This window comes from Camelus dromedarius, chromosome 13 (genome assembly GCF_036321535.1).
Source record: "Camelus dromedarius isolate mCamDro1 chromosome 13, mCamDro1.pat, whole genome shotgun sequence".
In the NCBI taxonomy this organism is placed as follows: domain Eukaryota; kingdom Metazoa; phylum Chordata; class Mammalia; order Artiodactyla; family Camelidae; genus Camelus; species Camelus dromedarius.
In genome coordinates, this window is record NC_087448.1 from 58,247,370 (window position 1) to 58,275,111 (window position 27,742).

The following is a 27,742-nucleotide window of genomic DNA, read 5'->3' on the forward strand; positions in this document are numbered from 1 at the left end:
AGTAACACAGGGCCCATTTTGAGTGCAAATGGGAAAGATTAGCTTTCATGAAAATGAACACTTTGTCCATTTGGCCACCTAAGAGGACTTAAATCAGGTTCCCTAACTCCTGTCTTTACTGTCCCTTTGTTGTATGACACACGGGCTGTGATTTCCCCTCCCTGTCCCAAACCCAGAGCAAATTCGGTTGTGTTAAATAATCACAATGCCATGTACTGCATGCTTTTATGCTTACTTGTTAGACTCGAACCCCTTCCCCCTCCCAGAAAAGAAGTTATGTTGCCATTTCTGCAGAGCCTATCACTCAGAAGGAAGAAGACTCACATGTCATGTCACTGTTTTGTAGCCAGCAGTCTAAGTTGTGAGATAAACATAGCTTGAAATGTGGCTTTAGTACCCTTTTTTTTTTTTTAATGGTCTTGTGGTTTAAAGTATGATCCATGGGCTGGGCTGGTGGCATTAGCATCACTGGGGAACTTGCTGGAATCTCAGGCCTGATCCCAGGCATATGGAATCAGAGCGTGCATTTTGATAAGATCCCTGGTGATTCCTGTGTGTGTTTAACATGAGAAGTATTGGATTTTATGGTACTCACCCCACTCCAAGTTAATGGTTAAGCTTACTGAATGGAGGTTTTTTTCTTTGCAAAGCCTGTTTCAGGAATATAATCTTGTATTTTTAGAGCCAGTCCCTAAAGAACAGAAGTCTCAAGTATAGCTGTTTAGCATCAAAGGGGTATTTTACCATTTCTAGCAGTGTCTTATTTATTCAACCTCTTAATCACTCCATCTAAGTTTTCTTTATTTGTAATGCAAAGCTAATAGGGCATTCCTTTATGTGGGGAGAAGAGTTGATCTTGGCCTCTTAAGAGTATAAAAATTAGAGCCTAATTACAAATATACCTGATGGTAGCTATCATTGAAGATAGAAGCCTGTTAACTAATCGTATCGTCCAGATGGCCCCTCCTCCTCCTGCATGCACCCCTTTTCTGCTGCTTTCATTCAGCGTTCTTCCTTGGAGGGGAGTGTGAGGTGAACACAGAGAAAGGTGCTCCAAACCATGCAGTTCCAACCTCTTCATTTATTGGCCTTGCATCTTGCCTTCTCAGCGGTGAGACTTAGGCAACCTGGTCCTATTCCTGTCACTTACTGGCTTTGTGATCATAGCCTCAATTTCCTCACCCTCACAATGAAAGCATTGGATTCCAACACTCCAGAGATGCTCCCAGCCCATTTCCACCCTCTCCAACCAGCTCTTCATGACCCAGGGCCACTTCTGCCCCTGCTTCTAACACCAACCCCCCCCTTCCTTCTCTTCCTCCTCCACCCTAAATGCCTTGTCTTCTGCTCAGCTCCTTCTTCTCTCATGGACCTCCTGAAACTCCAGAAGAACATAGAAGTGACCCTCGTGGGTTTTTTGTGCACTATCATTAACTGTTGAAGGAGGAGTCAGATTCCACGTTCAAGGACTTGGAGGTGAACTTGTGACTGCACTTGGATGTATATTGCTGCTCACTCGATAATGGTGTAGCTCTCTTGGGGGGCCCTTCAAACAGAAGATACCCCTTTATGAACTATTACCTTTTTTTATCCTCCCATTTTTAGGGAGGAGTTTTCCCTAAATCGTCTCCAAATTCGGAGAAATTAGGAGATCTTGGATCATTTTAGTATTAATGAATTGTGGGTTGTTGTCCAGTGAGCCCTTGTCTGAGGGGATCTCATTATAGGCAGTGCTCTATAATGGTGATAGGGCCACTCACCTTGTCTAGCTACACCTAAATGATCTTGGAGCCAACTGTTGAGTTTCACTTGAAAGCCTGTGAAACATCTAATCAAGAAGCAAAGAAGGATGTCAGAGAAGGATCCAAAGTCCTGGATTTTTGTTATATTGGGGTAAGTTTTACTGGAATGCTAGAAGATTCTTTATATAATAAATTGCTGTTTGGAAAAGTAGCAAACAACAAAAAGTTAAATTTTCACTTTTCTTTACCTTGTTGCAGAAAAGCGTGTTACAGCTCAGTGTTATAGCTCAGTTGTGACAGTAACCTGGATCCGGATGAGAGACCAAGCAGCACTTGGAGAGTTGGAGAACTCCAGTTTATTACACCAGTGGGCCCAGAGGAGTTAACACTCCAAGCTCTGGACCCCATCTGTAGGTTTACACAGGCTTTTATTGGCTACCAGTTTAGACTTAGAAACATTTTGTAACATCATATGCAAATAAGGTATAACAAAGGTGACTAATTAGGAACAAGCTTTGTAGAAATGGACCAATGAAGAATTAGCTCAGGGAACCAATAGAATCTTAGGGATAAGTTCTGCTTTCCTAGAAGTAAGCTGTTCCAGAGTTTAGAAAGTGAAATAATGTCTCAGGGCCAGGGAACCGAATGGTGCTGGCAGGAGGGTGGGTGCCCTGCCGTCTCTTTCATGGGGCTTCCCACCTCAACCTGTATAAGTTAGAACCATCCCATAGGTTGGAATGTCCAGTAGTTTGTATTACTTATTTATTACTAGGGTTCAAATTTGAACTTGAAATATTTTTAAAGCACACTGTACAGTGGTAATAGCTTTTCTTTGCAGGATGTTTACATATCTTGCTAAGCTTTTTATTATTACCTAGGTAGAAAACAGTAACATATTGGAATGTTTGTACACTGGTGCTTGAGACCCTGGAAGTAAACTGTTTTCTAATCACCATGTTACGTATGTGACCCAAGATTCAGTACCTCTCCACCTTGAGTCTTAGATTTGAAATGATCTCATTTAAAATACTTCCTTCTCTTCTTGAGGCATAGTTGATATTGTTAAATTTTATAAACATAACTGTTAGGTAGGCTATGACATGATTACTTACTGGATTGGAAATATCATAAGCCATGTGCCTCTTACTGCATTTAATAATGTGAGACCCAGAATTGCCCCCTATATATTTCTTTAATATTTCATGGCAGGACAGTAGGGGTCTGCCATCCCTTTAAGCAGTAAAGTAATATGAGGAATTGGAAAATAGGATTATTGAAATTGGGAAGAAGGAGGGAATAACTTGGATTCTTCTCAGTTATTAGAAGTCTGGTTTCTTGGCCGTGCTAAGCACTGCAGAAAGACAAACAAGAGTAAGACAGAGTTTTAGTCCTTTAGGAGCTTACATCCAAGGCAGGGGTCACCTCATGCTGCAGTTCTAGTTGTAGAACTGGAGCTATTCAGAAAATGTTCCTAAGGAATGTAGTAAGCAGGACAGTCCTCTGGTTTAGTTTTGCTTCTTCCCTGCTTTGAATGCTATTCTAAAAGAGAGTGTTCTTTGTTATGGATCTTTGAAATACAAATTGATCTGCTGCTTTTAAAAATTTAAGATAACTCGCTGGAAGACATTGTAGGCCTGGTTCACAAAACAAATTGTGCAGACAGCTCTGTGTCCAGAGTTTTGAAACATATATATTTTAACGGATGGCAGGTACACAGGTCCTCACATTAGTTTGCCCGCAGTTTAGTAATCTGAGGGCTGTTGGAGGAAGAGATGAGAGCAGGGTGAAGATTACGTGAGATGGGCACAGCACACTGTGATACCCCCTTCTGGGAAGGGTGAAACACATGTGAATGTGGTAGGGGAAGATGCCAGTTTGTGAGAATTCAGGCTACTGATTTATTTCATTTAATCTGCTTGCAAAGCTTTAACTTACTTACTGAGTTATTGCAACCAAACATTTCAAATAACCTTTCCATAGTTTTAAGTTACGTATTGTCCTCAGGAAATAACATACAACCAGCAACTCTTCTCCTTACTTGTTGGCAGAAGGTCTCTATGATTCTCAGTGGATTTGCAGAGCAGAAATGATGGACTTTCTGATGAACTCCCTGAGTGGTCCTGCTCTCTGCTTGAGACTGCTTGTCCTTTTGGCCTTCTGCTCTTCCTCCTTTCATCAGTCATGCTCCAGCGCTCCAGTGGTCTTCTAGAATCTACGCATTGTGTTTTTAGCAATACCTAACACTTTGAAAACTAGAGGGAATAAAAGGAAGAAGGGAGTGGACATTAAGTAAAAGAGGATTTTACTGGGCAACTTATAAAGAGGAATGTTAACTGAAAATTGTCATATTCCAGGCAAAATGTTTAGTTAAATTAAGTCTATTCCAGTCCCCAAAGCAATTTGATTTTCTTTAAAAAAAAAATAAAATAGCTGCACAGAAGGCCTTAGTACAGTTCTCAGTGTGGTGTTTAAACTGGATTGGCTTTTCAACATCTCTCCTCATCCTCATCACTTCATTCACAGCAAATCTGAGCCAATGTAACAAATCTAGACTTTGAGACTGCTGGGATTAACCTCTGCTGTGGAGATGGAAAACTTAACTTTAGCTTTTAAATGTTCTGGGTTGGTGCTGTTTTTGGTTCATCTTTAGATTTTACTAGTTCTGAGTTTGAGTTTTCATATTTTAGCTCTTGCTAGGTTCCTATTTTGGAGTACAAGCATACCTTGCTTTATTGCAGTTTGCATATACCGCATTTATTGTAAACTGAAGGTTGGTGGCAAACCCTATGTTGAGCAAGTCTGTCAGCACCATTTTTCCAACAGTATTGTTTTAAAATTAAGGTATGTAGATTTTTTTTTTTTTTTTAGACATAATGCTTTACTTTAGCTCTGGAAGGGGTGGGCATTTGGATAATGTTCATTTTTGGCAGGAAAGCTCTTTTAGGGATAGAAACTGCTGGGTGTCATTTTGTAAGATGGGACCCAGGAGTCAGCAAGGAGAGGATTTCTCCATTTGTGGCATTTAGGCCTTGGTGTAAATACCTCTCAGACTGTTTTGTTTGCATCTTTTAGCTTAAGATGTTATTAGATGGTACTAGTCTAATCCAATCCCGTGTTTTGTGAAAATAGGTTTTTTGTTTATCCAAGTAGGCTTCTCTGTCATTGTGCTGGAGTAGTCATTCTGGGACAGAAATGATGGTTTTCAAATCTGTTACATTTTCGGACTGGCTAGAGGGGTTGTTAAATAACACCATTGTTACTAGGAGAAATTGGGTAAGGGCCATAAGCAGTAGGGAGAGAGAGGCTGCCACGGGACAGAATTGCAGACTTTTGCTAAAATTTACTTCTCACTTGCACATTATGGCTAAAGAGTAAGACCTGTCACTTTCCAAGTTGCTCATATTTGCGTCCTCATCTTCTTGTTTCCAAGCACCCCTCAAACATCTGCTTCTGATCTTGTCCAGTCATGCTCTGGTGACCAGCCCCAGCAGTCTGGCAGCTCCTCCAGCCAGCTCAGGCCCCTCACCTGGGAACAGTGGCTCCCCTGCAAACCTCTGTTGCTGACACACAGAAGCACGTTTCTTCTTTCTTAACTTCCAGTTAAGAGTTACCTTGGTGGCTTTGAAATGTGTTCGGAAACAGAATAAACTCAAAGGATTCTGTTAATCTATTCTGATTTATTTAGGAGGCAGCAGCATTCGTTATTTGACTTATGTTACTGGTTAATTAACCAGACTGGAACATGTTTCCTTTTTACAGATTGAATGCTGAGAGAGTAACAAAGACCAAATATTTTACAACAGGGATCCTTGAGTTTGACTCTTTTTACAACACAGATCCTTGTGTTTGACTCTGAAGTACCATATTTTATTTTGCAGCAACTTCCGGTTTTAGTGACACTGAAATGCTTTCTATAATTAGCAAGTTTTGAATTTTAAGTAAATTAAAATGGAAATGAAAGTTATTTCTAAAAATAATGCTAACTGTGCTTATGTGATATATATTTTTTTAATTCCATGTCATTGTTGGTGAGAAAGGCCTTCATTGGGAAGAAAATGTAAATTTCATGCCATTCTCTTGTTTAGAATTAATTGTTTGGAACTGTTTATGAGAATAGATGGGAATGTTTGAGGTTCCTTTTAGTGTCAGATACTCTTGTGGTCATTTCTTGATGATCTCCCCTGACTGACTGACCGATGGGCTGTTTGCATCAGCAGGATTTCCAAACCACTGTCTTGTTGACTAGGAGCGACCTGCCTTTTGTTTTACCGAGGAAGGCTCCTTTGCTCATTCTGAAATCTCTAGAGAGGGTTTGGCTGAGGACTGCTCTTATTAGGCTGGTGCCTTCTACCAGTGGGGGTTGAGAAGATTTGATGACTAATGGGAATAATCATACTGCTTCCCAGCTCCTTTTTAGTGGGGTCTTCTTGTGGTGACTTTCCGGCTTGGAGTAAACTTCCCCCCAAATCTTATACACTCAGTCAAATATAAGGATGAAAGTTTATTCCAAAGCTGAAAAGTTTTTTTTTTTTCTGGACTTTGGGATTCTGTGACCATTGTTTGCTTCTGCTAGTTATGATTGTGAAGGGTTTAACACCCTCATTCACTGGGATTTTAGCTAACTTAGTGGAAAATGAAAAGGAAGGCAGAGAACTTTGTTTTACTCATGACGTCACTTGGCTTACCCAGATTCAGCTAAATCAAGGCGTGGTAGTGAAAGTAGAGGTCCTTTCTCCAGAGATACCTGACCTTCCTGAGAAGTATAGTTCAGGGAGTCATAACCAGAGCCTGTCTTAGGAACACACTAATCATTTGGAGAGGAAGGGTAGGAATTTTAGTGCTCCATTAATCCTCCACTCTTGGTTTCTCTAGGATTAAATTTAACGTTTATTTAAATGTAGGCTTCTGTTTACCTGAACCCCTGACCTTTTGTTAATTGAATTTAGTTTGTGAGATTCTGGACCTTCTGCACCATGGGAGATGTGGGGATATGGAACATGATGCAGTATTCTGTACTCTGCATTATGTAATTTGAAAAGCGCTGTCCTAACCTGAAAAAGTTTGTCCATTTGTTCTCTTTAGTATGGAAGACCTTATGGTTTGCTTGGAGGTCAGCCTGCACAGCAGAGGCAGAGACCCATTTCCACTGCCAAAGCCCTGGCCGTTTTCAAAGACAGGGAAGGGATGCTGTGAATGGCAATGACAGCACTTTAATTGGATGGGTTTCATAATTAATGTCTCCTTAAGTGAAGACTTCTGTTTAATTTGCCTTTCCAGACCATTTGGTAGAAATTGCAGAGGAACAGAGGAAGAACAGCACATAGTCTTTGGCAGTCAGTGAGCACAGACAAGGAAGTGCCAGCTCCTTTGTTTAAAGGTGGCTGTTTTCTTCAAGCGCTTAAAGGAGATTTGGTTTTTGTCTAGTGAATTGTGCTGTAGGTGTAGAAGGACTGCCTTTGGGACCATCCTAGTAATTATTATGGTTAGTACAAGTTCCTCCCTCCATTCTTGAGTCTTTCTTTTAATAAAAATGATGTTATTTTACAAAGGTACCCAGCCTTGGAGAGGAGATGAAATTTGGATAAATATTTTTAAATTTGTATTTGAATGGGAAGATTAAAACCATTCATGGTAAGTAACTTTGGCTCATCTAGAGTTTTCCATCTTTTTCATGTTCCTGCATCTTGTGGATAATGGACCACTCATTCCTGTTGATGCCTGGGGACCTTGTCACTCTGGCCTGCTCTCACTCTTTTTCTTCTTCATTCCGAGCCTTCGCCCAGCAGAAGAGGTCAGGCAGGTACACGTGCATTTGGGAAGGAGGTGGTGGAAAAAATATGGAATAATGAGCCCTTCTGACTTTGGATTCGGCAATTTAGCATTGGTGCAGTAGGTGGAGTTATTCTTGGAGCCCCCAGTTTGAAGATTGCTGTGCAGAAACCCATCTGTGCCGCTGGTTGCCAACATTTCTGGTACAAATATTGTCATTTGCTCTTGAGGCAATCTGCTATTTCAGTCCTAGATACAGTTTTGTAATATGCTGGGCAAAATAGTAGAGAAAAAATATCTTAAGTGGTGGTATAATCTTCAGTTTAAAAACACTTTAGCAATGTTTCCAGTAGAGGATTTGTTCAGCGTGTCTTCTTTTCTCCTTTCCTTGGCTTGTAAACATAATCTAAATTCATTTTTTCTCACTTGCCTGAGCCACGGTTTCCTTGTGCTGACTCTGCACCCACACGAAGGAAAGATGGAGACTTGAGTAATATTTCTTCAAAATCATACTCTGTGAAGGTTTGGCATACCATGTTTGTTCTCTTGATAAGAAAGTAACTCACCCAGAAGTTACTCGGTTAAAAAACATGCTACTACATAACCCTTTCCCAGCCTCTGGTCTTCCTTGTCCGGATGGTGAATCATTCTGCCTTGCGAGGAGCAGGGAAAGAAGGCCCCTCTGTTGCCTGCAGAGTGGGAGCTCCCTGAGGATTTGGGAGATCTCCAGAAACCCTGGGGATGGAGCTGTGCTCCGTTTTATCGGGCTTCATCATTAGGCCTTTCCTAGAGAGGGAAAGCATGTCCTCTAGGAAGTACTACATTTCTTTCTGTTTTTGAGGCTTTCTCATTTTTCCCCCAGCCTGATACTTAGTAAAAAATCCATTTTCCAGTATGTCTCAGTGTACATGTGCACATACAAGATAAGACAGTTTCACAAAATAGACAAGTTTCCTATTTTATTAATGGGAAATAAAAAGCTGGCCTCATTGATTGATTCCACTACTTTATGGACTGTAATCCAGACTTTTTGGCCTGAGGGCTTTCCCACTTTTATTCTTTAAAGACTTTCACATCACAGCAGCAGCCTTAGAGTTAGGGGAGAAGTGTATGCAGCATATGTGGAAGACTGGCCCTTGGTCGTGGGATGGGGAGGAGGGTTCACAGATCACTTGGGCACACCCTGAAAGAAGGAGCCCCTTTTTGGATTGGCCTCATCTCAAACATGGAACTTGTTAAAGGTGTGCACTAAACACCTCCAAAAGATGTTTGATGTGATGTGAACCTTGATGTGACTGACTAGCTAGGATAGTTTTGCCCTTATCTAGACATCTTTGTCATATAGATTTTGCTTTCAGCCCTTGAAAACTGCTGGCTGCTGGGATCTATTTTTGGATGGGATTTCACGCTCCTTTCCTTTTGCGTTAACCTCAGTCAGGCTCACTTAACCTCCTCTCAGCTCCGCTGTGTGCAGAACCTTTGATACCATGAAAGTACATTCCACTGTTAATTTCCTCAGAGCAAGTGTGAAGTCCGTCTCCACCCTGTGTCAGATGGCTTGTCAGAAATGTAAAGGAATTTGAAGTGACATCAGTGTTTGACAAGACGTGATTACCCTTTCTCTGCCAAAGCAGGAACCATGGAAGTGGGTGCAGTCAGGCTGCAGCAGGGCTCCTCCCACTGAGTCCCTGGCTGGCTTTTTGGTATCTGGGGCAGTGATCTTGTTAAAGCCTGCATTGTGAAGTTGGCTGCTTGTGTGTCCAAAGGAAATACTATATATTAAAGAGGAAAGCGGGGGAGGAAAGTTCCAGGAAATTGAAAGGTGAGGTTGACACGTCCTCATTCACTAATGATGCTTCTGTTTTTCTTTCTGAAAAACAATGATGATTTAAAGTTTGATCTCAGAACAAACTGGCTCTTATCCATAACCTTATATTTTTAAACATCCTTTCTTAACTACTTATTAAATAACATCATACTAATAAGTTGCCTTTTATTATTTGGTGTTAATGACCCCAAAGCACCCTAACACAGTGTTTCTCAAACTTGCCTGTCAGATGAGGTACTTGTTAAGAATATTCTGGGACTTCGCCCTCCTCTTATTGAATCAGAATCTATATGGAATAACACAGTTGAGTGATTTTCTTAGAATATGAGAACTGAAAAAAAAATGTTGGGCATGGAGCTAGTCCAGGTGTTTCCAAACCTGGTGACTCTCACTGTTATGACTCTTAATACAGGGAGTCTGGGCACCCTCCCTTACCTGCTGGATCCCAACCTCTGAGCCAGGGGCTTTAGGGTTTTAGTTTTCAATAGGCTGGTCATCAGCCTGGAGGGGTAACCCACTCATCTTTTCAGATTCCTTCAAGAAAGGGAAATTGACTTGATGTGCTTGGTTATTGGGCTAGAAAATAGCAGCACAAGAAATCCTCTTCTGATATATATTGATTGACTCAAGTAATATTCATATTTCAGGTCCTTAGCATGGGGAGATTCAAGATGAGGGAGCAGGGTCCCTACCCTTGAGGCACATGTACTGTTGCTCAGCCTTTCTCAAAGGATGAGTTTGGGGTGTGGCATGTACCCTGCTACCCCAGCTCTCAGATGCGCATGTGCCTGGGTCGGGGTCAGAAAGTATAGGGCGCCTACTCTTCTTCCCTTGTTGGCTGCTGTCACCCTCCATTTGTTTTTCTCTTAACAGCTTGATGAAATATCCCCAACATCTAGAAAAGCACAGAGGCTAATATATAATTAGTAAGCACATGCCTCCACATGGTTTTAACAATTATCACCCATCTTGCTTGAAACCTTTCTGCCTTCCCTGAGTCACTAATCCAGAGGTGGGCTGTTGAGGGCTCCTTTTCTTAGAGAAGCCTGCCCCCTGCTTGGCTTACTGTGTAGGTCCATAAATCCTATATAGTCACATCCCCTTTACATTTATATAAATGGTGTCAGTGTAGGTATCATTCAGCAACTTTTTTTTTTTGAAGTCAGCATTATGTTTTTGAAATTTGTCCATTGTTACCACATGACCTGACATGGCCCCATACTTATGAGTAAAATCAGGAAATTGAAGCCAGACAGCTTGAAAACCTTCTTAATGGAAAAAAATGCAAGAAGATGTGGGTGGGAGACAGTTTCTGTTGAATTTTTAGTATAGAACACTGTCATTTATGGGAAAATAGTTGATTTGAATTAGGCACTATTTTGAATAGCCCAGTATCAACTTAATGAGTATTAGTTACATGTTGTATGAAAAGTTCATTGTTTTTATTTACTATGGGTGTAGTTATTGCAGTTTGGTTCCAGACAGGTGAAAGTTAAGATTTGTGGCATAAAACAGGAAGCAGATGGAGGCTAATTAAAGTTCTGTTGATGATAAAAGGATGACTGATCAAGGAGCAGCTGGCTTCCCAATTTAAACACAATTTGTCCTATTATATGAGGACAGCCTTCCGCAAGTTCTCATGAATATCTTTCAAAGGTGAAGGAATGTGTTTCAGCAACAAGTGTGAAGGCTGTTGCACTCTATTTTTGTTCACTTTTTTGCCTTCAAGCAGTATGTCTTCAGGGTTTACCCAAGATAAAGAAAGGGGGTCACAAAACCCGGCTAAGATTTTCAGGGGTGCTCCGTCCACTCCAGCTACCTATTACACCCTGGAAAAGCTTTCTTCAAGGAAGTGCCCAAGCATTTGATTTTATTTTGTATCTTTTTCTTATTTTTCCCAACACCCTCTCCTCTTGGACTTTAAAATGTTGGTGCCCAGGCCATAACCCATCAAGTCCCATGACTTGCCTAACTAGACCGCTCTGTGTGTATGTGTGTAGGTGACGGCAAAGTCCTGCTCTGATCCTTGAGCTTCTGGCAGAGCTTATTTTGCTTGATTGTGCCCTGGATGACTTTCACCTTCAAGTGACAGCATCTCTTGTTGCTACTGCTAATAATGGTTGGATAAACATTAAGACCCAGTGCCCTGGATGTATTTTGCCTAAAAAACATACCAGCACTGGGTTTTCTTCAATTTTGTGCTGGGTGGTGACATGAGATCACATGACATTTGACTTGCCTGGAGTCAGAGGCTAGACGTAGGCTTGACATTTTGTATTTATAAGTGCTTCGTTTGGTTATCTCATTTTAATCCTTATAAAAACCCTTTGAAGTGATGATGATTATCCCCATTTTGCAGAGGAGGCGATTAAAGCACGGAGAGTTTGTGGTACAGCCAAGGTCACAAGTTTACTAGGTGCCAGCAGCGGGTTAGAATCCAAGTTTGTCTGACAACAGGCTCGTGTTCCTCAGCCACTATATTCTACTGGTTTTGTGTAAAACTACCATCAAATGATTGTTTTCTTCCACTTCCTGCTTAAGAAAAAGAGCTGTCATTTCCTGGAAAAACAAAAATCTTAGGATATAGTTTCTGACTTCATCTTATTTGATTAAGTAAGTATTTATATGTGTGTATGTGTGTGTGTATCATACACACACTTGGGAGGAAATCAATTTTTTGAATGAATGCATGAAAAAGGAGTAAGTAATAGGTCTCCCCCCCCAAGGAAGTAGCTTCATTCTGATTTTAAAAGTTATACATGCTCTTTCTTTTAACAACAGCAAAAAAAGACAACATGCAGCTAGAAAATAAAAATCCCCATTGCCTTCACCATCAAGAGACATCATTATATTATCATCATTATATTCTTTGAGATTGTCTTGTAAAAGAAATAATTGACCAAATAGATCTCACGTAACTGGTAATAAAGGTCACTATTTATATTAGCTACAAATAGCATGAACCTGAGGTTTCAGGGCGTCATAATTGACATTCATTGTCACGTGTTGTATATAAATAAACTGTCCAGTCCTCGATGCTATTTTTGCCTAATCTGGTTCTGCACTAGTTCTGCTACACAATGTGCTGATTAGGAGAGCCCGTGTACAGGTTCCTGTCCTCCAGGCTCTTTTTCCAGGACCCTGGAAACTGTCCCTCCACTCACATCGCAGTTGACACAGTGTGTGCTGTCACAGTTAGGGCTTGAGTGTTTTCCTGACTTGTGTCTCAGGAATCATAGTCATTTTTTTCATTCTGCTGTTTTCTGAGCAAATCAACCTATCACACTCTCCTATCTTCTCCTCCCCTTCTCTTCCTCCTCCTGTACATTGCTTGCCTTCCTTCCTCTCACAGAAGCATTTAGGGAGGTGGAAGAGATCTGGAAATGAAATTTGAGTGGGCCCCTTCTCCCCTGGTAACTCTGCCTTGTGTATTTTTGAAGATACTGATGTTGGCTGTTGCTGTGAGATGTCGGGAGAGGGGCCTGTGTAGGACCTGCTTCGTCCTGAGTAACCTGACCTGGCTTGGAGAGCCTGCGTCTCCTTCGTCCTTCAGAGAAGAAGAGGGCACGGTTCACAGAGCACCTGGGCTTCCCAAGGTACCTGGGACAGCTGTGTTCTTTGCTAGGAAGCTTGGGTAGCTCTGCAGCTCTCAGGTAGCGTGCCCTTCTACCCTGGGCACCATCATAAAATTTCACAAGTGTACTCTATGCTTTTTGAAGCAGTTGTATCCATTACAATTCCTCTGTGAGGCAGTTAGGACAAGCATTTTTTTCTACTTTATAGACAAGAAAGCTGAGATACACAGCATATAAAATTTGTCCTAAGTCATACACATAGAGATAGAGCCAGACCTAGGTCTTCGACCTCTTGACCACCGTCTTGCCGTTAGACTGGCATTTCCACAGTGTGTGCCACTAAGCATTGGTTTCAGTCTGGTCTGTCAACAAGTGTCAGAGACATGAAGGTACATGTTATCACACCCACAAAACAAAACACAGATTTGAGTTAATGAAGGGTGCTGTGTTTTGCTTTGCTTTACTTTGTATTTTAACATGAAGTTAAGTGTATTAAAGGCTCAAAAAATTATGAAATTGGGAATCCTATTTCAGTCCGTGTGGCCAAATGTCTTGAATATACGTCCTTGGTGAGTTTTCACCCCAGGAGGAGCCATTATTCTGCGGAGCATATATTGAAGATGCTTTCCTAGGCCCAAATGTGCTGCCTTGCCCTGGATTTACTTTGGAGGTGCTCCAGGAGACCTCAGTGGTTAGGGGAAAATCGAATCTTTGGAGACCTGGAGTGCGAGTGTACATAGACAGTGGCTGGAGATGCTTCGGGAATAGAGACTACCCTGGGAGTGGAGTGGGAGGTTGGCCCTTGGGAATCCTGTCATCATGTTACTGTCAGCAGTTCAGCAGGAACTTTGTGGAGAAGGATTTTAACCAGAACACAGGAAGGTTCTCCATCAACAGGATCAGCATTCTAGGACTGGTTGTCAGCTGGTAGGTCAAGATTCATGAGCTGTAGCCTGAGTGACAGCTGCACTGTTTGGCACGGATAGATGTAAGAAATTTGGACCAAGAACAGCATGCTGGTGTGTCTCGGCCAGTGTTTAACCAGACACATACCTGGAGTGAGGCCGTGTGTATCAACCACCCCCACCCCTGTTCTTCTTTATTATTTAATATTCAACTTTGCTGCTTTTGTTACTCTTACTGGATTGGTTGGTTATGGGGAGGGGGTGTTTGGTGAAGGTGCTAGTGGCAGATTATACATGCATTTCATTAGTCAGCCCTCTTACTTCCTTTAGGAGAAGCAGAACTTCATAACAAAACTCTTTTATTTTGAGGTAAATTGTTCCAGCCAGGCAGAAATGATTTACTATTTTGCATTGAAATCTCAAACGAAGGAAGCAAGTCTAACTTCTCAGAACTGATCCTGGCCATTATACTTGATCTTTTCTTCCCTTCCCTTTTCCTTTTCCTCCCCTCCCCTTTTCCTTCTCCTCCCCTCCCCTCTCCTCCCCTCTCCTCTCCTTTCTTCCTTTCTAGAGTATCTACCTGCTTTCGTCCTTACCTAAGCTAAGCTATTTCAGGAGTTGGGTGTAGATGAAAAGTTCACATTAAAGTATTTTAAAATCCAGAAGGTAGAAACTATATTAATGGAAGTGCTTTGTTTGGTTTCTTTTGTTTTGGGGGAGAATACAATGATCCCAATAGGAGTAATGGAATGGTTGGGAGAACGTGTTGTACAATAGATGGGAGGTTAATAACCTAAGGTGTGATATTTGTCTCATCAAGAGTTCCTCGGTGCTCCTCCAAGAAAGTGATCAGACCAGGTATTAGACTGTATGACCTATGTTTTACAAAATGTTTGATCTGTCTGCTATTGTTTGCTAGTAACTTCGTGATTTTTAAACCTGGTCGTAAGTTGCATGGCATTAACTTATTTTGGGACCGAAAAGAAAGGAAGCAGATGGATGCCAGGGCTCCTGGGCTGTGAAAGAAGGTCAGTGGGATCTGCTGAGGGTAGGGGTTATACCCACAGTCATGTACTTTTATAATCAAATTCTGATGGGATAATCAACTGTTAAACATTAACTTCCCAAGATTCAGACCTCTTTCCTGTGTGTGTGTGTGTGTCCTCTGTCGTGTGTGTGTGTGTGTGTGTGTGTGTGTGTGTGTTCGCGCGCGCGCTTTCCAGCTGTTAGTCAGTCTAGGCCCCAGATCTCATGTGCACCTACCAGGGTACTGACTAATCACTCCTGAGTAATTTGTTGTAGCTTTCTCCCTGTTTATGCTGAGCAGTCCATGGTTACATTGTAGGGCATTATTTCCTTTAATTTCCCCTTGGCCGTTCAAAACAACCTGAAAGATGTTATGGTTGAGCCTAGACAATGACCTCAAGAAACAAAAATAAACCTTTCAAAAAGTAAGAACGGAATTTGTAAGCCAAATGCTGTGAACGAAGAATAAAAGTTTGAAAACACACACCAGACTTTACACATGTTAAAATCTTGTTCATTCAAAACAAATGGTCCTAGCCCCCAGTATCCTGCCCTCCTTGACTGAAAAAACCAGAGATTATGCCACGGGTTTTAGAACCAGGTAGCATTTGAATCATGAGACAAAAGCCGAGCAGCTGCTTTAATATAAAACCCCATCATTTGCAGGGAGATAGGTGGGTAAAGCCCTGAAGGCGACACTCGTCATCAGTCTTTCCGCACAAGCTGTGGCACCATTCTACTGGGGGCAGTGATTTGAACCAAGGACACCTTTTGGGGTGGGAAAGAGCCATTCCAAAGATAGTACCTCCCTGAGATGTTTTGCTCATCAACAAAAATTTAAGTGCATGTAAAAATACAGACACCCACGTATATTTAGATTTTTGGATAATCTAAAGTATCTACTTTCCAAGCAGGGCACCGTGTCTCCTCTCCCACCGTCTTGTGGGAAGACAGGCTGGCACTTTCCCTCTGGGTTCCATGTTGTAACTTTATTCTGATCTTTACTTGCTCTCCTGAGTGTTCAGATAAAATACAAGCTCCTTGCTCATTTTTAAAAGTCCCCTCCCACCCTGTTTTCCCCTCTTTCTGCATCTGAACTCAAATATGACCATGCTTACCCCTTCTCCAGACAGGTTAGTACTTTAACACACTTCTCTCACAAATACTAAATAGATGATACTTGTTGGGTGGTTTGTGCACCCTGAGCGTTTAGTACTGTGATTCAATAAGGTAAATATTGTTGGATTGTAAATCACTTACCCAGGATTACTCAGGCAGTATGTGGATTTGAGTCCAGGGCTCTTGGGTTTTAGAACACATGTTGTATAGTATACCTGTCAGCTTTGATTCATGTTCTACACTCACATCAAGAATTCCTTCCCCCTTTATCCAGCCATTGGAATCTTGCCTTTCCTCATGTTCCAATTACAGGTTAGGGTCTTTCCTTTCTTGTTTTGAGCATGTGCCACATTTCATTTTGGAAAAGAGCGTTATGTGCCTTTGTTGTTTCCACAGTACCTAGTCAACATTAAGGGCCCAGTAAATACATGTTGACTTGAAAATGACGTTGATTGCTTTCAATTTGGCTGAATTAAAAGACCCTTATTTATGTTAATTGAAATGTGAATGGAAGTAAATTAATTTCTGAAATGGTCTGGAATTAAATAGTTTACATTAGACTCACTTCGACTAGGCTTTGCTTATTTTCTTGATTAATTTGGGATGGATTTTTCAATAATAAAAACTGAAGGTAAAAGTTTATTTTCTGTTCATATTCCCAGTAAAAATGACTGACTCAAGATCCTGTGAGATCCTTGGTACCCCGATCCCTCTTGGTCCCCCAACAGCAAAGGAGTGCTCTGTTGGTGACTTGGGTGGGACTGCCTGGATGTGTTCTGTTCCAGCCCTTATTCACCCTGGGGTCCTTTTGGGACAGCCGGATGTATATATAATGAAATAAACAAAAAACTAACCCAACGTGGAAAGCTCTCTTAAAGAAAATGTTTTGCTCTAAAATGGCATGCTGCTCCAGCCTAATTTATAGCTACTTTGAGGACTAAAACAGTTATCCAATATATTGATGTCCGTTTTATTAATTATTTGATAGAAATGTATTATGGACTTTAAAAATGATTAAAATGTAAAACTTCTTATCTTTGAGGTATATGATTGCACTGAAGAATAATTGTTTCAAACTTTGTTCACCCTCTAACAGTTCTAAACGATCTCTTGCAGCCTTAACTAGATTGTCAGAATTGGATTTAATTACTTTTCCAAGTAATACAAAATAAAGAAAATAATACCAGAGACTACCTGTTGGTTTAGAAAAAAAGTGAGAGTTGAAATTAAGGCTGATCTCACTGCTCGTAACTGTTTTAAGTATCTGCGATAATGGGGCTGACAGCTTCTTCCAGAAAACTTTGCTTTTGTTTTAGAATATCAAGGATTTCTGGAAACTGAATAGTGTCTTGCACATTTTTGATATGCTGTGTGGTTTCCACATGTGCTCTCACTTAGTCTTCACAATGCTCCTTTGGGTTATGTGATGGTGAGGCCCAGGACATCATCTGACTTGCTTAGATTCATATGCAGAGTAAATGACCTAACTTGGACATGAATGTAAGCCCTTAGTCTTCTGGGGAGACCCTTAATACTGAACCATTATGGCAAATGCATGATTTTAAGAAAGTGGAGAAAAGGTTCTGCTGAATGTACTGATATATTATGGTAGAAATCATAGCTGTGGTTCAGAATATCCTTGAATGTAGTAGCTTGGAAGATATATAAAACATTTGTACTGTGTGCAAGATTCTCACATACAGTTTCCTTTTGGACAAAATTCAAAGTGATAAACTGAAAACAGTGAGCACTGAAGTTCCAAAGAGGAGTTTAAGGTGGACCACCACAGACTATGGGCTTGGGTGAGAAGTTCTAATTCTCCACTGGTTTGAATTATCCTAAGAAATGGTTCATATAATCATTCTTTCTTCCTTTGCTAGTTTCCCTGGAGTGTTTAAGATAGAGCTTAACTGTACCAAATTCTCTCATTGTTTTCTCAGCTCCAAACAGTGAATATGTGTTGTGGAGCCAGTGCATTTTAAAAGGTCAACACCTCCTAAAAATGATATTCATAACTACTAAAAGTAGCTGTGAGGTTTTTGTCTTTGGAGATTTGTAGACAAAGTCTTATACTTTTAATTCTTGGCAATGTTGTTCATGTTTCTAAAGAGGACATGAGTTCAAACTGCAGCGTTAGGAGTAAAAAGTTTAATACAAGGAAAATTTTCCAGATAAGTAAGTTTTGCTGATTGCTCAGTCGAGGATCTTCAGGTGGTTTGGGAATCCTTTTTGTCTTAGTTGACTTTCTTTCTCCCTTCTCTCTGGAATATGGATCAGCCTAGCCCCAGGCTGAGCTCAAAAGTAATGAACTCACAGGAGTCATAGTAGGATGTCCTCAGGTCGCCTCAGTCTGGTTCCAGGGCAGACTCAACTTGGAGCCTTCCAGCATCCCCTGAGCCCAGGAGTGATCTTGGCCAAGCACATGCTCCCAGAACTGGCCTTCGTCTTGACTCGAGGCCTGATTGAGGCTGCAGGTACTTGTGGCATCACTTGGTGAATGTGTTACTTGTAGTGGAGTGTTGGTGACTACACAGGGGTGAGGGGGTTGCTTCTCAGGCTCCTTTTCTGTTCAGAGTTTGCAGACAGAAGTGAAAATGCTGTTCACAGCATAGGTGTTTACACTGAGTAGGAAACTTGGTCTTACAAAAAAGCACAGCACCATATTGTGAGAGGCCCATGGACAGATGCTGCTTGCGAAGTTAAGTGTAGGCCTCTTGTACGGGACAGGGGCCGGGTTACTGGGAAGGTGTGGTTTTAGGGTGGACACATTATGGAAGGCCTTGAGGGTCGTATCTGTAGGTTTTTAGGTATCTTAATGAAAGCTGCATTTCTGAAACATTTTGGGGGGTTCTTCTGGAGTCCCTGAACTGGCGTGGGTCCTGGTAATGCTGAAGGAGCCTTTGTTGTTTGGAAGGAAGGTGTGAAGAGTAGGGCTGTTACGTAGCAGACCTGCTGTGTCTGTGGTCTGTTCACTGAGGTGGATCCCTGATGTCTCCAGGATTCTTGGGAACAGCTCTGGCTGGGCCCAGCCTCCCATGGTAGGGGGCATTTTGCTTTATCATAAAGTAAATGGGCCCCAATGGTTTTGCTAGTATTGGATCAGTCAGTGAATTTTTGTAGTTATTTGACTTGAGGCAGGATCCCAAGAATTTGGAGAAGGTGGCCCCAAACCAATGTGTACTTACCAAGTCGTTGTTGCTTTAGGTTCCTTAGCCAGAATGATGGGCAGGCAAGCTGGTGTCAAGATTGTGTATCACGGAGGTAATTCTACATTGCAAATAAAATGTAGTTCAGAGTTACATTTTATTGCAATTTGCTGTTCATTTTGTAATCTGGATTTACCATATTTGAGTTCCAAAATAGAAAAAAAAACCACATAAACCTAGACTTTGTACTTTTTAATTCTATTTGCTAAGAGTAGCAATTCTTGGTAAATAGATTTTGCATTGAGTGAATTCATTTTTTTCCCCTAGATTTTCCAGACAGTGAACATATTTAGAATGAGAAGCAGTTAAAGATAGTACATCCTATGGATGGGATTTTATCCTAGAGATTTTAATCTGTCAAAGTTTCAACCTTACTGCCTTTGAATTTACATTGATAAAGCTTTTTGTTGGCTCTTATAAACAGTTTGGGTGCACACCTTGAATAAGCATTTACTTAACATGAATATGTTTAATGGGCTCATCACTAACTCTGACAATACTTTAAAATTCCCTTCAGTTCTTTTCAGAAAACTTTATGTTTGACCAAACTGTTGATACATGCTGTGCTTCACTTTATACCTAATTTAAGTTCTTCATCAGAATAGAATAAATCCTAATGTGTTCTTTGCTTTTGGTTTTTATTTTGTTTTGCGTCATTCTTCTGGTAGCCAAAGACATAAGGTAGTTAATTGCATTGTAAAGCAGTGCGTTTATGGAGCCAGTGAAGATTAGAAAAATGGTATGGCCTGTAAAACAGATGAAGATTTTCATTAGGAAAATGGCAGAATCACTTCCACAAATGAGTTTCCTCTTAATATTCTGCTGCGGTGGGGCTTTATGTGACTGAGGCAGTCGTTAGGCAAGAGCAGCAAGAGAGTTCATGTTCTGGGCAGTTAATGAAAAAGAAGTTTCAGACATCAGACAGGGTAGGCTCCTGCAGGTCAGCAGGTGGGCAGGGTAGGGGGTGGTGGCTTCCTGCTGTGGACTTGGCAGTGCTGGGTGCCTGTGCTTCCCTGCGGAAGGAGTGAGTAGGTTAAAGGGTGGCCAGGGATGCCTGCAGGTTGCGCTGACACTAAATTAATCTCAGGGGAAAGAGACAAGCTCCACTTTGAGATCCTTAGTAGCCTACTCATCCTTTAATAAAACAAAAAAGAGGCATTTAAAATAATTTTAGCTAAATGAAATTTAGGCTCGATGTATCCACCACAGGGACTTTATTAGCCAGGGTTGATGACACTCACTTGAGAGTTGACCTTGTTGGTTAGAATGGCAGCATCAGGCCCAAGTGTGTGACCATGGGAGGTAGTTCCTCTTACCCACACGTAAACGGGGGTCCACATTAGCAACTTTTATGGAGATTATAGATGGGTAGTGATTTAGATAAATGCCTCAGGATCTGGAACAGAAGGGAAGAGCTTGCATATAAATCTTAAGGTTTCAACCTCACCTGGATTGTTTTAGGTTTGTCTTTTGCAGTTGCTGGTTTCTGATAATGTGTGAAGTGCTGGGCATGAAATGGTATAGATTTTCACATTCTGAAAAATTAAGGCTTTGCCCAACTTCCTTTCATAAAATGGTAGCTTTCTCTATGGGGTCTTTTCCTAGGGGATGCAGCATGGGGGAAACGCTCTTTCTTTGACTAATGAGCTTCTGAGAAGCAGCAACTTGGGATGGCTTTAATAGCATTAAGTAGCTTTTGTGTCTGTCCCTGAAGATTTTTTTTCTTAAATCTTAAATGTCTGAGGTTGTTGGCTGGAGTGTGACTCTGAAACGTTGAGGCTTTTGGCTGTTACATTAGCTGGTCGAAGATGAGGCACACCTTGGAGCATTGTCTGCTTCTCCATTGTGAGGATTTCCTCCTTGGCCAGTCCTCTGGGCTCAGGGTGCCTCTGTCCTCATGCCTTGTTTTTCCTGATACCAGTGTCCAGTTCACTTTGTAACCCCCTCTCCCACCAGCACTCTGTCCTGCAGAATGCCCTGAAGCCCCCCATCTCTCGGGCTTTTTTAGGGTTTGCTCTCTTCTGTGAGGTAAGCAGTGGTGGGTGGCCAGAGTGTGTGAAGAGGTGAGAAAGAGCGTGGTTCTCATCCCCGCCATCCTGGACACAGCTGGGCATTGGTCAGCTGTGTGTGTCCCCCACCTTGATCAGCCTCAGGGACATGTGTTCTGACAGGGTCACCCTGTAGCTGACGGGACCACACCAGTTCAACAATCCAAATTTTTACATCTAAAATCCTCTTAAGGGACGAGAACAATATTTCTGTTAAGGAAGGATTGCAGCTCAGTTGTGAGGACATGGAAACAAGTCTGAGGAAGGCCAGCTGCCTGTTAAACAGGAAGCTTGTGATAAATGATTTCTAATCAAGTTGTAACCATTCATGATGGCTAAAAAATTCTCGTTTATACGCCTCTTTAATTCCCATTACAAAATAGCCAACCTTTATTTCCTCAGTTTTGTGTCAGGTGATGTGCCTTTCCGTGAATACCATGCCGTTTAGCCCATAACGATCCCATGTAATGATCCCGTGTAATAGCCATTACTGTGACAGATGTCAAGACTGAGGCTTAGGGAGATCTGGTGACTCACTCCGGGGCCCCACAGTCTGACCTTGGGTTCTGCCTCCCTCCTGCCTCTTGAAAGCATGAAACTGCTCATGAGTCCTTACATTTGTCTTTTTGGTTCTATTTTACAGGAGATCATGATCTCCCCCATGCTTTTTTTTTAGTAGAAGGTGATTTAACCTAGTCACATTTTCCTTCTTTGGAATGATTTGAGTCAGAGATAAAGCTGTTTAGAGCTAGATGTGGGTCTGTAGCTGCTGAGAATCCATAGCTTAGGGTTGATTTGGTCAGGGGAGATGCACTGTATGTTTGATACTTGCTTTCTTGTTCTTCTAGGACTAAAGCCCCACGTGATTCCATTTTTTGTAAATGAACACCCATGAGCTTTCCATATGCATTTCAGTCTTTCTGAACTCTATTTTTTCTAATATAAAATGAGGGTGTTAGACCAGGTGACCCTCCCAGGGCTTTCCAGCTGGCAAATTTTATGAGGCTGCAAGTCCTCTGCCCACAGCCTTGAGGTCCCGGGGAAGCCCAGAGTCCTAGTGCAGACTAGGGAGGGTGAGAGGGGCCTTTGGGACCATTGGTGGTGGGGCAAAAAGGACAGGTTTCTGGGAAGTGAAATCAGCTTCACAGAAGAGCTGGGTGCCAGGGCCGAATGTGTAATAGCTCAAGCTCTTCACAGCAGATCTTCTATTACAATACTTTTTAGAGTTGAATTTATGTGCTGTCTGTTGCTGACATCTATTGACGTCACCTGTTTAAAAAAAAAAAAGGCTGGGCAAGAGGTCACCTGTTTTCCTTCTTTTTGCAAGCAAAATGCATTACCTTGCAAAGTTGTTCTGTTACCACCTTTATTTAATGGGAACTCTGTGTTGAATAGAGATTATTCCTACTTTCTCCTTGGTTTGTTTTTATTCCTTAAAGTGCAGGAAGGGATAGTGTAAAAGAGGAAGCAGGAGAAAGGGGTAAAGTTCTCGCTGGGAGCCTATGAAACCATTGCACACATTGATAGAGTTCACAGAAATTAGATAAAATGCTTTTGGAAAAATCTAGTTTGTCTAGCATTTTGAAAGAATTTCTAGAATTTCTAGAACAACAAATTCATTTAGTCATGTGTTTCAGTGTCTTAGTTAGAAGTTTTTTGTTTGGCTTGGTGACTGTTTCTCACATTCACCCTGTCGCTGGGTGCTGGGCAGTATTAGGCTGTAGGGGCCTCTGGGGACCTTTCCACTTTCCTTGTGGGTCCCCACGGCCTTTTTACACACGCTTTCCCCGGGGCGATGCTAACATCTGAAATGCACACTTCAGCTGCTCTGGTTTCCTGCAACAAAGAGTAGCCAATTAGAATTAAAAGCCAATTATATTTTGTAAATTTATTACTTACTGAGGCAGAAAACGAGTTTTGCATTAACATCTCCTTGAAATAGCAAGACTTACAGTGGTTGTAGGGAAATACTTCTGATATATAAAAAAAAAAAAACGAGTTTTGTAAACTAGTATTTGTAAACAGAATTAGTTCCGCTCCCTCAAGAAGCACACATGTAACCTCAGTCTTAAATGTGTTCCTTTGATTTTTCTTAACAATGGCAAAGCCTATAAGTGGTTTTTCCAGCTGGCATTGGTGTTACATGCAGGGTCATTTTGCATGAGATTCATTTTCTGAGCCTCAGCTTTTCTATTTCTAAAATGGGGCCAATAATACCTGCCTCATAGGTCTCCTCCAAGGATGGAATGACATGATGTATTGAAAGCGGTTTGTAAACTGTAAAGTAAAATCCAGATGTAAAGTATGAGTGCAGAGGTTCCTGAGCAGGATGTTATTCAGCTTCAGTTGGTTTTATTTTTGGTTAAACACGAAGAGCAGCATCATCTTAGAACTCCCTGCAGAAAGAAAGTGGGGTGCAGCAGTGATGGTGAGAGCTGTGGCTGAGAGGTGGTGGTCTCCATGCACCCCAGTGGGTAGGCTGAATGGAGCCATGTGGCAGCTCAAGTCCAGAGGATTGGATTCAGGAGGCCAGGGTCCAGGGAAGCCTGGAATAGAGAGAAGTGGTCAGGAAGGAGCCCAGGGCAGGGGAGGACGGGAACAAACTGAGGGCTGGACCCTAGATCATTTTTTTTCAACCCAGGCCTTGGGGGACCGAAGAATTTGCTAGACTTGACTGTAGGGCTCGTTCTGCTCCTTTGGTTTTCTTGTTGGGGCTTCTAGGAGACTAGAAGTTGACTGTAATAGACTAGTGGTCTCTAAATGTCTTTGTAAAAAATCACTGACTCTTTTTGAGATTACATTTATTCACTTACTCTATAACAATATATTATATACATTATATAACGCATTTGCTCATTTAAAAAAATGAGATAAAAATGTAAATGAAGTGAAAGGTGTAAAGATTTCTTTCTTGGATTTTGTTGTCTGATTATTGCTTTAGGCAGCAAGGCTAGGAGCATTCTGGGGAGGGGTGGTTCCTACTCTGTGTCCCCAGGGCCTTTTGGGGACCAGCCTTGGAGCCTGGCTTCTTCTAGCCAGGAAGGCGGGGGGACCAGTGGAGCTCAGTCATAACCATCCCCTGTGGAGATGCCAGACTGGCCTGTTGAAGTAGCTCTGCTCTAACACCTGCTGCTGCTGCCTGCACACACACAAGGCTCAGCAGCAACCTTGAGAAGTTATGAGGACATGACCAGCAAGCATGTTAACAGACCACCTTTAGTGTCTGAATTCCTTCCTTAACATTGGCCCATAGCATCTGAGATGCTGTCTAGTGCAGAGGAAAAATGTCTTAACTCTTACCCCAAAACTGGTCTGTTTGTCCAGTAACTAACATGTAAAAGCCTCATGTTAGTGAGAACAGTACAAGATATGATTATAAAGAAATGAGACTAATGTTTATAATATGGATAAATCTCTAAAGCACAGACTGTTATTTTCTAGATGCCATTATCCCAATAACAGCATTAGCTGATATTGATTGAGGTAAGCACATCTGTTATCTCATTTAATCTTTACAACAACCCTGTAAAAATGTAGGACCTATTAATCCGTTCAGCAGATACTTGAGTATCTACTTGATGATGGAACTGTGAGGGTACAGTGTCCAAGGGGACAGACCAGGTCCCCGAGCTCATGCTGCTGACAGTATAGTGGGGAGCCAGACATAGTAGAATCAGAATTGTGGTGAGTAAACCGGGTCTTACGCTTGCTTCAGGATGGGAATGGGATTCTCAAGATACGCTTCCAGAAGGAAAGGGACATTTTGGCTGAGACGGAAGTTATAGGGGTGGGGTGGCAGTTTTTGGCAGGAGAAAGTCAAGGCTCCAGGACAGTCCTTTGTACATCGTTTTTTGTACTAAGTGACTGTTTAGGTGGACTTGTTACTTCTCTAGATAGATTATGAAACACCTGGAAGGCAGACTCTGTGACTAATTCCTTCTGACATCCTTCACTGCACCCAGCGTAAATCAATCCCGATAAAAGTTATTTGGTATGAATTGGTACACGAATGGATGGAGAAAATATGTGGAAGGCATTACACCTTCCCTGTAATGTTTTTGGGATGTCAGTCAACAAATGTTCATTGAATATGTCTTTTGTGTGGAACATCTGTTAGGGGCCTTGAGATTAGTAAATAAAAACACACTCTATCCCCTTGCCCTTTAAGAATCCAGTCTGTAGAGTGCATAAAATGGAACACCTGAGCTTTAGAAACAGCCAGCAGAGCAAGTCGAACAAGCCAGGACACACTGTGCTGGGCACCCCTTCCCCCACGAGATCCATGGACTTCCACTGGGTCAGGCTTCCCAAGAATACCCTGCCCTGCTCAGTGTGGCCAGGCACGCACATGGGCAAATGGCAACTGAGTCAGGGGCAGGTGGCAGAGGGGGCATATGCAGAGGAAAGCCAGCTCAGCACTAGCAGAAAGCCTGGGCTGCAGAGAAGCTCAGTGCAGCTAGTGGAGAGGAAAGTTGCTGATTTGTCCTTTTCTCTAATGGTCTCATGCAGAAATTCTGGATTTAGGTAAGTGGTTTGCAGTGCATGAGTCTTCTGTGCTCACACTCTGCTTCTCTCCTCACGTGATACTTGTTCGTGTTCTAGGACTGCACAGCTCTGACGGTCGCGTGTGGCTCTGCTGCATGGTTCCCCGATGAGACCAGGCTGAGTCCGCCGTGTCCGGCAGAGATCGGCAGACATGATAACATCGTTAATAGCGACACATGTTTTCACCAGCATTACCTCTTCAGCACTGCCACTCCTGCCACTCTGGTTCCCCCATTGCAATCATAGCCTCTTTAATGTCCTGCTGGCTGTGTGAAAAACAGGAATTTATGTAACAAGCCCTGCACAGCAAACCTTTTCCTGTTCGGAAAGAAAGTTTTTAAATTGTTGGCAAAGTTAGGAGACAGCTCTGTTGCTCAAAGAGCGACCTGAAATGTCCTCTTAGGAAAATATGTAGCATGTTTTGATAAGTAAGGGATTGCTGTGGCTTTTTTGGCATTGGGGGAGGGTAAGTCCAAGTAGTAAGTTAGTGTATATCCCACCTTCATCATTACAAATTCTACAGTCTTGTTAGAAATGTCCCCCCGTTGCAGTTACAGATGATCTGATCTAATTATGTGTATCGTAGAGCTGCACCACCCCCTCCCCAGGCAACGCAGTCAGGAAGCCACTATCTAGGAAGATCTTCCCCCTTTATTATTAACTTATTGTGACAAGGACAGGAGTCAAACTTGCTTTCCTCTAGAGATTTCATCATAGCTTATCTGTGTCTCTGTGTTCAGAGAGCAAGATAGTCATGATGGAATATTGTGCAGATGCCTAGACTTTTCAGCATGTAGAGCTTGTCACAGGCTCCATTCCAAGTCTCACCCAGAGCAGGGCAGGCCTGCTTCTTTAAGGAGGATTATAGAACTTGGTTTGCTGGTGTTGGTGGGCCCAGCAGATGAGGCTGTGGCTTTGGGAGCGCACAGTGTGTGTGTGTGTGTGTGTGTGTGTGTGTGTGTGTGTGTGTGTGTGTGTGTATGCATGCGCACATGTGTGTAAAACCTTCCCGTGGGGTTTGGCAAATCGTGGGGGAATGAAATAAGACATTAGGGAAATGCAGTGCTTGGCCTCTTTTAGAGTTTTAGGGAGTCTTGTATGTACCTAAAGCCCTCAGTGCTGGTCTTGAGTTGGGGATAGATCTGTAGGTAGGAAGAGGAGTCTTGGCAGCAGCAGCAAATCCTCATTGCCATCCACTTACATGCCTGCCAGCATCCAGCCTGGAAGCCCCTGTCCAGGGACGTGGCTGACCCACCCTCACCTGGGCCCTGGCGGAAGGGCTTGTCCCAGCTGCTGTGTTGCAGTACTTGGGTGGAATGTGGTACAGAGGGTCAGAGGGCATGTTGAAATGTGGATTTCTCAGCCTTGCCTGTCCAGCCTCACTCTGACTTTTGCATCTCCTTTTAGAACGTGAGATTCTTCTTTTTCCCTTTGTTTTCTACCTGCTTTTAATGAGAAAAATTGTGAGCTCATGGTTTGTGTTGAGCCTCGGCCTGGCCTGTTGTACAAAAGGCTTTGTTCTGGTGCAATGATTGGCACTCAAACATCTGTGTCCCACGGCAATGGCATGAGGATGTGGGCGTTGTGGCTGCATCCCTGGGTGACCACAAATCCAGCCAGAGCCTTTTCGTGGTCAGGGAGAGGGGGGCCAGAGGGGTCCTGGGGACTTGGTCAGTTGAGCTTTGCATACATTTGGCAGGGGAAGCTAGGGAAGTCTGGGGGCCCATGCACAGCCCTGTTCAGGGGTCTAGGACACCCAGAGCCCACTCCTGGACTTGCATCAGGAAACAAGCAGATAGTCTGTAGTGTACCCTATCCGGTGTTGAGGGAAAAAAGGTATCAGAGAAGCTCCCTCCTCAGGAGCCTCCCTTTCCTTGTCTACATGTCCCTGAGACTCCAGATGCTATCAGTTGCCCTGTGTCCAGTAGGGGAATCAAATTCTGGCTGCCTCGTTTCCAACCTGGCTCCACAGTTTCTAC

At 42.4% G+C, this 27,742-nt stretch overlaps 1 protein-coding gene across 2 annotated transcripts in view; it reads left to right on the forward strand.

Moving 5' to 3' along the window:
- FOXO1 (forkhead box O1) overlaps positions 1 to 27,742 on the forward strand; it is an 85,762-nt gene that overhangs the window by 51,685 nt on the left and 6,335 nt on the right. Inside the window, exon 2 of one of the 2 annotated variants that reach the window (XM_064493190.1) lies at positions 12,780 to 12,935. The exons of the other annotated variant lie outside the window; for it this stretch is intronic. Within the exon in view, the coding sequence (XP_064349260.1) occupies positions 12,780 to 12,935 (156 nt within the window). The remainder of the gene's footprint in view (positions 1 to 12,779; positions 12,936 to 27,742) is intronic. 2 annotated transcript variants of the gene reach the window in all.